Source organism: Sander lucioperca, chromosome 22 (genome assembly GCF_008315115.2).
Source record: "Sander lucioperca isolate FBNREF2018 chromosome 22, SLUC_FBN_1.2, whole genome shotgun sequence".
In the NCBI taxonomy this organism is placed as follows: domain Eukaryota; kingdom Metazoa; phylum Chordata; class Actinopteri; order Perciformes; family Percidae; genus Sander; species Sander lucioperca.
Genome location: NC_050194.1, coordinates 19976275 through 19989279, shown reverse-complemented (window position 1 = coordinate 19989279; position 13005 = coordinate 19976275). Strand labels below are relative to the sequence as shown.

Genomic DNA, 13005 nt, shown 5'->3' with positions numbered 1-13005 from the left:
TGTGTGAGGGCATTTCAGTGCTCTTAATCTGTAAAATAAACACAGATAATTTCTCACTAACTGTAAGAACTAATTTTGTGTAGTCTGGGTTAACATGTTTGCCAGAATTCATGTTAGCTGTCTAGAACCTGAGTTTACCTCTAAAAGGTTAGTGGTTTTGGGTAAGTTGATTTTTTTCTCCAAAATACTGCAAAGGTCTATAATTTATCATGACATCGTGGCAGTGAGTTTTATACCCCAATGATGCGCGCATCATTGATTTTTGTAAACACGAAAGCATCTATTATCCACTAACGTTACAGCATTTAGTATTTATATAATAGACCATGTATACCCTAAGGGATGTCCTACCTTTTATTCAATGTCTGGCTTTATTGCAGTTTGTCACCTCACCTTGTGTAAGGTGAGTTGTTGTATTCCCGGTAACCCCATATTAATGAGGGTCGAATAAATATAGAAATATCTGGGAATGTCTTACTAAGACGGAGAAACACCTTAGGAAGACAAAACTGTAACTCATATAGTATGTCTCGCAGGGTTTGTGTAAACAATACGAATTTAAAACAAAATGACCTACATTGTTGAAGCCATTACTTCCATTCTCAGCGTTTCAGTGTTGCTTTTGCTTTTTTGTCCCTGTTTCTGACTATGTTCTTTGATATAGCTTAATTATTTTACTATCATGTAGTTTTTTCCATATGTTTTTCTCCAGGATATAGTCATGGTTGGCGTAGAGAATGACAGGGGTTTTAATATTTTTCTCAAAGTAGTAAGTTGAGTATTTCTCGTAGTCCTCAGTCATGAATCCATATGCATTCACCTGAGAACAACAAAAACAGAGAACAGGAACTAAATGATTTGTTAAAAGAACAGTTTGACATTTTGAGGAATTAGCTCATTCATATTCTTGCCAAGAGTTGAATGAGAAGATCGATACTACTCTTATGTCTGTTTGGAAAATTGGAAGCTACAGCCAGCATATGGTTAGTTTAGCTTAGCATAAATACTGGAAACGAGGGAAAAAACTTGCTTGGCTCTGTAATCTGCCAATCAGCAGATAGAACTCACTAACAGTAGCTATAGATGGCATGTGGACATGTTTAATAACTTACAGTGTCGCAGGTATGCAGAGCCAGGAAGAGAGTGAATGCCCCATTGCTTGGTCTGACTATTGCCCAGTATGAAGCATTCAGATCAGCAGACTTTAAGAACCTGTGGGCAATGAACAGTGTCAAGTGAACATACATTAAAAATCATTCTACAAATAAAGTTAGGGTTGTAATTATAAACCATTAAAAGTAAAAATATTTTGGTATGATTGTGAGCAGAAGTTGACCTGTTTCGAATGTATCTGAGGAAATCCTGGTGCAGAACATAGAAACGGGTCTCATTGTACTGCCTGGCATAATACGTCCATGGCCTACAGGGTTAAAACATATGACAGAATGATGCAAAGCTAACGTTCTTGTCTGTACAATGCAGTTAATTCTCTCTGCTGGAAGTTGAGGCAAAATTGGAGCAGGAAGGCACCTCAAGTTACATTTTGCTCTTGGTAATGAGTTTTGCTTCTAGATTGGCAGATTAAATTACCCTATTTTTGAAAGGGAGTTTGGTGACTTTCTGCCTGAGCCACAATGGAGCGTATACTGTAGTGTATATTGTGAGTGTTTAACATGACTTGTTACCTCCATAAAATGTACTAACTGATGCCTGATTGCCTGATTTCACTTATTTAGGAACTTGTGAGTAAAATTACTTTCAAAATAAATGTTTACCTGCATCAGCTATGAGACTGTTTCCATAAACATGGTGACCTGGCGACACGTCTTCAAGCCCAGTCCAATATGTTCCAGCACTGGATATACTGTGTTTTTGTGTTTGTGTATGTATATTACCCTCTTCTAAGTTGTTGTGATAAGAGTTGATATTCACCTCATGTTTTCATATGAGCCAGCAGTGATTCGTTCTCCTTTGAGAAGACCCTTGAGCCAATTGAAATCCCTCATCCCCTCAGGAACCATCACGTATTTTATACCCTGTCAAAAAGAAGAGGATGACAGATAAGTGTGTATGTGTGAGGTATAAACCATTATGATATTACACATAACATACAAGTTTGAGTACCTCATCATGAGGGACAGTAGTATATCCAAAATTCTTGAAGAAATACAGCGCAGATGTGATGGAGTGGGCCGTGTGAATGTACACTGATGTTCTGTTTCCTACGTCTTCCTCGTAACCTTTGGTGATTGCACCGTTCATCCTGCCGCACAAACAGATCTAAATGTGAGAGTGGCCTTTGTAAATCAAATTAAACAATTAAACAAAAGCAAATCAATGCCAACAAAGTCTCAGGTCCAGATGGTATCACTGCTTTTCTATTAAAAACATGTGCAGATGAATTGGAACCTGCCAAAAAGGCAATCATCACACCTGTCCCTAAGAAACCCTGTCCACAGGAGAATAATGATTTTAGACCCATTGCTCTAACCTCTGTTGTGATTAAGTGTATGGAGAAGCTCATGGTGAGCAGCTACGGCTGTATGTAGGCCCACAGCTAGATCCCTTCTAGTTCACATACACAAACCAGAGAGGCACTGATGATGTTATTAACAGTATAGTGCACCTAGTGACAAAACACCTGGAGAATCCTAGGACCTATGCTAGACAGTTGTTTGCAGTGTTGTAGTACTCAAGACCGGTGTTAAGACCAATTTTTAAAGGTCTCGTCTCGGAATCAACTGAGCATTTTTACTCAGTTTTGTCTCGGTCTCGGATGAAGAGGACTCATGATTTTATTTTAAAACCGGTCAGGACCACAACTGCAGGGATTTGGCTAAATTGTCTGTGCATTGTCTGATTTAGCCCTATATGTTAAAACTTGCAAATGCAAGCAATAACTTGACTCATATCTAATTTGAAATTTGTTACCGTAAACCCTCCACTCCCCTTTACACACAGAAAGTGAATGCGTGAGACAGTAGAAGAAGCTCTAGCTGTCACAAATATGGTCTTGGTCTTGACTCGGTCTCAACCCCTCAAAGTCTTGGTCTTGTCTCGGTCTCGACACACTCTGGTCTTGGTGATGACTTGGTCTCAGTTTAGGTGGTCACGACTACAACACTGGTTGTTTGTAGATTTCAGTTTAGCCTTTAACACCCTACAGCCTCATGTTCTCCTGAATACACTAGTGATGAATGTCAACGCCTTAATCACTGCATTTTACCACTCGTCCTCACCAACTGTAGGCCTACCCAGCAGGTCAGGGTCAACAGGACCCTGTCTGAAACCTTGACGATCAGTACTACTGGTGCCCCCCGAGGGATGTGTCACTTCCCCAGTCCGGTTCACCCTGTACACTAATGAATGTATGCAGCACTACTAACAATTATATGATAACATTTTCCGATGATACAGCCATCCTGGGCCTTATGACTCACACATCAGATACAGATGTGTATAAAACTGAGATCCAGAACTTTGTCCAGTGGGCGACAAACATTTTCTCATCCTCAATGCCAACAAAACAGAGGAGATGAGCGACTCTTTAAATAGCAGATATGAAAGACTTTTGAACATCAAACCTTTTCTAGGGAAATTATCTAAGTCATCCTAGTGACCATCGTTGCCCAGGAATTTAGTGTCAAACAGTTACAGAAAAGTTGTGACATAACATTCTAATAATGTCAACATATTTAAACTAAATGTTACCACAAAACATTTTATTAATGATTTTAAAGGAACACGCCGATTTATTGGGACTTTAGCTTATTCACCGTATCCCCCAGAGTTAGACAAGTCGATACATACCCCTCTCATCTCCGTGCGTGTTGTAACTCTGTCTGACGCCCCCAGCGCTAGCTGAGCCTAGCACAGATCCTGGAGGTAACCAGCTCCAACTAGCCTACTGCTCCGTATAAGTGACAAAATAACGCCAACATATTCCTATTTACATCTTGTGATTTGTATAGTCACAGGGTGTACAAATAATAAGGTCATATGAGACACAGCCATCTTTTAACCGTATATAAACTGGGAACTATATTCTCAGAAAGTTGAAGCACTGCTACTTCTGCTACTTGGGCGGAGTGATTTGCTAGCAGCACCTGAAGCCCTGTGGTGAGGAGCAGAGAGTTCGCCTGGAGTTCACTCAGAGTTGGAGTAATAGAGTCAACAATTATTAGATAGTAAAAGCATAGTGACCTTGTTATTTGTACACCCTGTGACTATACAAATCACAACACATAAACAGGAACATGTTGGTGTTATTTTGTCACTTATTCGGAGCAGTAGGCTAGTTGGAACATTCTGGGAACCAAAAGAAAACTTCCCACTAAAAACATTACGAGAACAGTGTATGATTACAATCTCAGAACATTCTTCGTGACAACAAATATTCTAGCTGGGTAAGCACTTCAGGGGCCCCTATCCACAAGTTCTCAGTAGTGGGAACGCCCAAACTGAATGAATGAGCATACACCTTGCGGTTAAGCAAAAAGAGGAGGCGTGTTCCGGCGCAAACGTTTCCTAGTGCTATTTTTTCAGAAAACAGTTCCGCCACAGACCAGGAAAAACCTAGTCTAAAGTCAGTGGTATGTTATTCAGATGCTATTTTAAGGGCGCATGCTTGGCCGTAATGTAGAGTGTGCACACCGCACATACACTTGCATCTCTCATCTCACGGACTCAGCAGTTCCCATTTTTGCAAACCATACATAAATACAAGGAAAAATATGAGCTTGTTTTACACAACATATCCATGAATCATGGATGCGTTGATGACATAAATGAGGAAATATTAGAGGACTTAAGGAGATGTGATGTTGAACTGCATGTGCCGATGCCACTTAACCCAAATGCCCCAGCAGCAGCACGGGAGAGGAGAGACAGAAGAGCTGCATCGTCTATAGTGAGGTAATCTCGGTCTAATGTTAGACTACATTGCAAAAATATCACCATGCATTCATAACCTCATGATTCAGTGAGAGTGAGGATTTTACACTTTTTTCTCATAAAGAGTTTCTGTACAGATTAAACAAACGAGATACAATGTTACTTAGTTAGCTTTGGACCCTGTTTCCAGTCTTTATGCTTAGCTAAGGTAAGCAGCTGCTGGCGGTAGCCTGATTCTTAGCGTACAAACATAAGAGTGGCATTAATTACCCCATCTCCCTGCAAGAAAGTGAAAAAGCATAATCCTCAAAATGTCAAACTATAGAACTGGGCAATATGGCTACGGAAACAAGACGGTGAGTTGTTCAAAACCTTTCTTTTTAGTAAACTCTGGGTACACAAACAATGTTCTCAATGCTTGCGTTCATGTGTAGAGACCCTGGCGATACTTGGAGCAAAGTTTCATGTTGTGTCGAGCCTTCTTAGTGTTTTAAAAATAGCTATTTTGAGGCTAGCATAAAAGTGTCCCTAGCACTCCCATTAAAAAGGCCATTTGACCGAAAAACGAAAATACAGTAAATCTTAAAAGTGGCGATTCCGTCCTAATTATGCTTTTAAACGAAAGTTTGACTCGTGTACATTCACAAAAAGACCCTAGGTTGCATTTTGGCGGGAGTTACGCTTTAAAAAGTCCAAAGGATTGTAGTTGTGGGAGCTATTGTAATAGTGTGTTTTGTGTATATTCCAGCTAACTTTATTTTCTTAAGTGGTACTGTCTCAAAAGGGGAAACAGGATGTTCCATTTGTCGACAATGACAAGGGGAGTATGGATTTTACTACCTTCTTAATGTCATTTAAAATGCAGTGATTGTGTTAGATTAGCCTTGTCACTGTTGTTGAATTGTTTTCAGTCCAAAAGAAAGCAGTAATGTTTCATGTACATTTATTATCGTTTAGATATGTTGATAATTGTGATCAGCGAATCACCTGTGTATTGTGGTACATGCGCATGAGCGTCTCTCTCTCAGTCTGTTTTGGAAACTGAGAGAGACAGGTACGTTGACAGAGTATTCCACTTATAAATGTAATTCCAATGTTGATGCACTATGCCATGACTATGTTCTGGAGGAGTGATGAGGGACAGATGTGGTGTGTCGGGCTGGAGTCTGTATTGTCATGTGTTTCAAAGTTATTGCGGAAGTTTGTATTGCACTGTGACCCTTTTGAAGTGCCGCTGCTTTGCCGCTGCATGCTCAGTCGCGCCTCACGACACGCGACATTATGGGAAATGTAGTTTCCCTGTGGGATTTGTATAGAATGAATGTGATGTGTATTTGTACTGTTCTAGTGTGTGTGCACATATGAGGTTCTGTGTTTACCTGTGATCTATTACACATGAGGCAGGGCATGTTTACTTTATTTTGCATTTGTTTTACTTTATTATTTTATGTATCCCTCACAGTAGTCTGAGAAGAGGGTGTGTGGAATCGATGCAGTCCCTGTCACATGTTGTGTCATTACAGGTATGATTGTCAAAGAAAATAACCACTATACGATCATTTCGTTTTAGTAAACTGTGTAAATGTTTTGGCGGTGTGCCTGCTCTCCCTGCCTTCTCTGCAGAAGATGTCAAAAGGAGCCAAAAGGAAGACTGTGCTATAGCTCGTGTGAGGTTCTTTGTTGAGAGGAGGAGGAGACCCTCACGTAGGGAGAGAAACCATGAGACTGCTCAAGTTCTGAGGATGCTAAAACATTGGGAAAAGCTTGAGATGTCAAATGATATCCTCTACCGGAGATCAAAGGATAGAGCTGGTAGGAAAAGGTATCAGCTGGTGCTGCCTGCTTCACTCAAGGCTGTTGCTCTTAAAGGAACCCATGATGATGCAGGTCATCAAGGACAGGGCCGGACGCTTCCTCTGGTGCGCCAAAGATTCTTTTGGTCAGGGATGGATGGAGAAGTTAAGGAGTATGTCTCCCACTGCAAACGATGTGTGGTTAGCAAGACGCTCGAGCCTGAGGCTAGGGCGCCATTAGAATCAATCAAGACAAGTGCACCACTCGAGCTGGTTTGCATAGATTTTTGGTCAGCTGAAGGGAAGAATGGAGAAAATGTTGATGTACTTGTTATAACAGATCACTTCACGAAGTTGGCCCTTGCATTCCCCTGTCCGAACCAGACAGCCAAAGTGGTGGCACAGAAGTTATGGAATCAGTTCTTCTGTACCTAATGGCTTTCCACTTCGGATCCACTCAGACAAGGGAGCTAATTTTGAGAGCCAATTGATTGCAGAACTGTTACAGGTGTCAGGAATCAAAAAGTCCCATACCACCCCATATCACCCCATGGGGAATGGGCAGACAGAAAGATTCAACCGTACGCTCGGAAACATGATCCGCTCCCTTCCGGCAAGAGCAAAAGAGCGATGGCCACAGATGATACAGACACTCACATTCTCATACAACTGTACCACACATGAGACAACGGGCTTTGCCCCATTCTATCTAATGTATGGTAGGGTACCCAGATTGCCTGTGGACATCATGTTCGGCAACACGCTGAAGAATGAGGATGTGGTTGCTCATGACACCTACGTTGAATCTTTTCAGAGGGACTTAAGAGAAGCTGTGAAGATTGCCCAGAGCAACACCACAGAAGCACAGCAGAAGCAAGCAAGAGAGTACAATAAAAGGATCAAGGGTGTCCCACTAGAAATTGGTGATCATGTTCTGTTGGCAAACAGAAAAGACAGAGGAAAAGGTAAATTGGCTGATCTGTGGGACTCATCAGTACATGTTATCACATGGAGGGATTTGTCTGTGCACATCTACAGAGTTGAAAATCCTACTACTAAGAAAAGTAAGGCTGTCCATCGGAATTTCATTCTTCCAGTCAACTTCCTGCCTGTGGTGGAACCAGAGGAAGCGTCAACAATTCTCTCCACAGCCTCAGAGGGGGTGGATGATGAAGTGGAAACTCTGGGTAATGAACCCTTATTTGGCACAGAGAGGGAGTTCGGAGACAGTAGAACAGCTGCCTGGATACTGAATGGCCACCGTCCTGAGAAGTCCAGTTTCAGGGAGGCTCCAGACACTCCTGAGGAAAACCTAGTGGAGGTTACTGTTGCGACTAGGCTTGATATTGAAGGTCATCAGACTACACCAGTTGAAGAGGAGAATATGACTTCTTTAGATGACAGCAGCTCCAGTGGGAACAGCAGAGTATTGTGAGTGGGGGTAATGTCTCTGAAAATTACAGAAGCGAGTCTGAGGGTGATACTGGGGATGGCACAAGTGAACAAGAGACATTGCATGAACCCGGGGACAGTAGGAGTGACTATTCCATGTCAGTGACGACTCCAAGTGGAATCAGTAGTGTAACTGGCTCGGCCAGCTGTTTTACATGCATTACTCCAGAACGTGACTACATGCCACCAAGAGGGAACTTATCTAGGACTCAAGGAAGGAGTCAAGGAGCAGAACTGTCAGAGACTTTCTTCAGACCTGAGGGTTCAACGACAACCAGAGCAGGAAGAGTAGTAAAACCTGTTAGAAGACTGCTTGAGTCAATGAGTATGGTTATGGGAGAGCCTGCAAGTAAGGAACCTCTGGCTGCCTTGTTTAAAGCCCTTTTGACTCTTATAGAGGTGTAGTCCATTAATAGGGCCTTTCAGTTAAATGTACAGGACCCAGACAATTCAGAATGTAGGTACTTTATCAGAGGGTTCTTGGTTATATGTATAAGGGCATATTTCTACCTGGCAAAGTGTTTTGCTGTCCTATTGGACGACTGTGGTCAAGGTTACCCCCTATAAAGAAAAGAGTTCTCACCTGGTCTAAAAGTTTGCTGTAATTAAGGAGGGGTGAATGTAATAGTGTGTTTTGTGTATATTCCAGCTAACTTTATTTTCATAAGTGGTACTGTCTCAAAAGGGGAAACAGGATGTACCATTTGTCGACAATGACAAGGGGGGGGGGGGTATGGATTTTACTACCTTCTTATAATGTCATTTAATATGCAGTGATTGTTAGATTAGCCTTGTCACTGTTGTTGAATTGTTTTCAGTCCAAAAGAAAGCAGTAATGTTTCATGTACATTTATTATCGTTTAGATATGTTGATAATTGTGATCAGCGAATCACCTGTGTATTGTGGTACATGCGCATGAGCGTCTCTCTCTCAGTCTGTTTTGGAAACTGAGAGAGACAGGTACGTTGACAGAGTATTCCACTTATAAATGTAATTCCAATGTTGATGCACTATGCCATGACTATGTTCTGGAGGAGTGATGAGGGACAGATGTGGTGTGTAGGGCTGGAGTCTGTATTGTCATGTGTTTCAAAGTTATTGCGGAAGTTTGTATTGCACTGCCGCTGCTTTGCCGCTGCATGCTCAGTCGCGCCTCACGACACGCAACATTATGGGAAATGTAGTTTCCCTGTGGGATTTGTATAGAATGAATGTGATGTGTATTTGTACTGTTCTAGTGTGTGTGCACATATGAGGTTCTGTGTTTACCTGTGATCTATTACACATGAGGCAGGGCATGTTTACTTTATTTTGCATTTGTTTTACTTTATTATTTTATGTATCCCTCACAGTAGTCTGAGAAGAGGGTGTGTGGAATTGATGCAGCCCTGTCACATGTTGTGTCATTACAGGTATGATTGTCAAAGAAAATAACCACTATACGATCATTTCGTTTTACTAAACTGTGTAAATGTTTTGTTATCTTTAGACTGTGTAAATGTTTTGTTATGCTCAGTCTGTTTTGGAAACTGATTGAATTGATGCAGTCCCTGTCACATGTTGTGTCATTACAGACTCACTCAGTAAAACAAAGATCCAAAGAGAGCTGTGGTGATTTTGTGGTGTGTCCTGCGTCCACTACACTATGTACTTTGTACTATGATGTGTAGAAAGTATCTGGGTGGGTCGAACTGGCTTTCATTAAATACGTCTTTGTTCATCTGACGTTATTTTTGTTTGCTTGACATTATCAGCTCTTTAGAACAGCAGTGAATGAAAGCAACATCCTGGTTCCTTGTTGACCCACAAGCTAAGTAAACTCAAAGCTGACAACCATAATCTATAATCTTTGCAGTTTGAGAGTGATTCGTGTTAGTCAGCCGAAGTATTTAAACAAACTAGGTTACAGCTCAGTGCACTCCAATAATAAGTACACTGACAAATAAAGCAAACAAAATATTTGCTCACCAGTAAATACCTGGTAAATATTTGAGTTAACAGTAGAAGATGTGAGATTTGTGACAGACTGTTGTAAATCGCCAGCAAGGTTTTTATTAGCATCTCACCATGCACAAATCATGGGATCCCTACCATAACTTAATATTGCCTTGGCAAATATAGGTAATGATTTAGTGCTGCTAAAAGATGTAAATAAGAGACATAACTGACACAGGGATGTATGATCTTCCACAAATTACCTGTCAAATTGCTTTGAAACCCTGTTGCCCACCATTTGGATCTAAACAAAATCAATGTTTCTCTTACCGAAAAACATAATCATGAGCATCGATCTCTTTCCCCATTTTAGAGCCATTGAGGATCCCCGCATTGCCCACCACAGCACAGTGCACACACCCGTCACCGCCTGGCTTTGGAAGGAGCAGTGGCTCTTTTGGCTTTGGGATCAACTTTACTGAAGGCATCACATCTGCAAAAACAAGTAAAAAAACAAAACAAAAAAACATCAAATACATAATGTGTTTTAAAATGCAAAACAGTTGACAACCAGAACACTTTCTGCAGTCAAATCTCACAGGCATATTGCCAATGTCTAGGTGGTTGCAACTGTGTTATAGGGCCTACTTGAAGTAGCTTTAATTAATATTTTTTATAGTAACAATGTATTAAATGATGATGTGAAAGTGACCGCTTATGAACCTACAGAGAATTATCAACTCAATCTGCAGCTCATCACGGCTTTACGGAGTTTTATGGTGAGTATCAGCTCATAGTTTAGATTTCCGGCTCCCAACTTTACAGTTTTGGTTCACTCTCACCCTGTTGCTTTTAGTAGGCAGCTGTTTTCAGCAAAATAGCTCTAAAACCTCTCTGTACACTACCTGCTCAGCAGCAAACCATAGAGAGACAAAGTTGGGAATTAGCTGGTGAACATATGGAGCATTTATCTGCTAAAAGAGAGTGAGTATTGGACTGAAATTCTTCAGGTGACTACAAACACGACTCCAGACTAATAATGTTGCTCCGTTTCTGCTCTTAACCCTGTCTCCTAAAAATTACGATCCCATACCACTAAGCGGCTTTCTCGTTTTAAGGGGAAACATATTTTGTCCTGTATTATGTTTGTTTTCAACATGTCACAAATTCTATCTAACTACTACTAACTGCTTTTCTAATCCAAATCCACATGGGATGGGTCAAAGAAACACAGGATTTCTCCCAGGAGACCGCTGTTCGTGTCCCGCGTGAAAACAAAGTAGCTTTAACAACATTATGAGGGGATAATGTCAGATGTGGTTTTCAGCTTGTTCAGCTGCCCCTAAAAAGCCAAACATTGTGTAAATGTGTTTAAGAGGAGCAGAAGTTTGGCAATACCCAGGAGAAGGGAATACCATAAGTCCACCATAAGTGCCATAACAACCACACCACACACAGTGATTATGAAATACATTCTTGGCACACATCTGTCTCACACAGACACAGAGTGAGCATTGTTGGAGTGAGCCTGAGATTTAAGATTTCAGCTTTCTTGTAATTGTTGTGCACATGACAATGAATCATTGGAAACTTGAGAAACACTTACCATCATACTTGTAGCCCATAAAACCAAAAGGATTGTTAAAATGTGAAAGCCGATTCCACTCGCTCATGTTGATACTGTCTTTGTGCAGAAACAAACGTATGTTGGGGAGGAAAGCCTTCTTGAAGCTCTCAACGTCAGAGTTTCTCAAAGACTGGGCACATGTCTGAGGATGTAGGATAAGTTATAAAATAAAAAAAAACATAGATGATTTTCACCCTGTAAACAGTGATTTAATAAAGGATATCTTACAGCTGAAGAAACAGCAGGCAATAAGATTGGCAAGAAGCCAAAGTAAAAAGGTAAATTTAAAACTACAATTGGTGCAGTAATAACTTTTCGGTGGAGATCACACCAAAGACACCCGAACACATGGCTGTGCAAATAACCCACTCACACAAAGTTAACACATTCATGATATTCCCGTCCCATCTTGTTATAACATGCTTACTGTCTGCCTGGGTGGTGCATCCTGGTTATAAACATCATCAAAATCCCACTGAGGAAGCTTCGTGAAGGAGGTTTTGAAGAGTACGGGCATGGGAGTCTCAACCACAGCACCAAGTGTAGAGCGTTTCATCTGATCAGTTTTTAGCTTTGTTTTTGTGAAATCGGCTTTTTTTGCTGTATGTGTAAACACAACAGGGGGCGGACTCGAGAAAGTAGTCCAGCTGATGTGGAAATTTGACAAAGAGCAATAGATGCAACATACAAGAATTAGCAAGATATACTTTAAAATGACTTAAATGGAAAAACCATACCTGGAAATGTGCTGATACACATTTCTTTGAAGACAATTTAACAGGATTAGAAACTTTCTAGAGTAAATGCAACTTACCTGATGCTGCTTAATGACTGGCCCCATAATAAAAGAAAAAGTACAATGCAAACTGAGATCACAAGCAGCAAAGAAAAACAACTGGAGGTTTGGACTGCCATCCCTGAGACTGAGAACTGGAGGCTTTGCTGCTCAATTTAATACTGAGCAATACTGAGCGTTTGCTTTCGCTATTTGAGCACAGGTAGAAAACGTAACCTGACACCCTGTCATCAGACATTATTGGTGGGCAGGGTTATAGCAGAGTTTACCGATTAGAGACACACACCCTAAATTTAGTTGTATTTATCTAGAAATGCTGTCCTTCAGACGTGCCACAAACATGAGGGTAAACACACACACACACACATACACACTATCTGTTTTTTACACAACAGAGTGGAACTTGTGCAAAAACAACTTTACAGGATTTGTACCTGTTACAGCTTACTTACAACAGGGAATTTAAAAAGAGTAATGTAAGAATTAATGAATATTTTTTCATTTTATT

The 13005-nt window shown here is 40.9% G+C and overlaps 1 protein-coding gene across 2 annotated transcripts; it reads right to left on the bottom strand.

The window, feature by feature from the left end:
- Positions 1 to 283: 283 nt before the first annotated feature.
- Positions 284 to 12677, bottom strand: LOC116061210 (alpha-N-acetylgalactosaminide alpha-2,6-sialyltransferase 1). Of its 2 annotated transcripts, none has more exons than XM_031315237.2 (9): positions 12516 to 12677; positions 12129 to 12348; positions 11681 to 11843; positions 10405 to 10567; positions 2125 to 2263; positions 1933 to 2036; positions 1337 to 1420; positions 1113 to 1212; positions 284 to 820 (listed from the first exon to the last, which is right to left on the bottom strand). In XM_031315237.2, exons 1-9 carry the CDS (start codon positions 12614 to 12616, stop codon positions 647 to 649), a joined length of 1248 nt encoding a protein of 415 aa, XP_031171097.1. In that variant the 5' UTR covers positions 12617 to 12677; the 3' UTR covers positions 284 to 646. The 2 variants fall into 2 exon arrangements, with proteins under 2 accessions (XP_031171097.1, XP_031171098.1); XM_031315238.2 differs by having other exon boundaries at positions 12129 to 12301.
- Between the last annotated feature and the right edge of the window lie 328 nt (positions 12678 to 13005).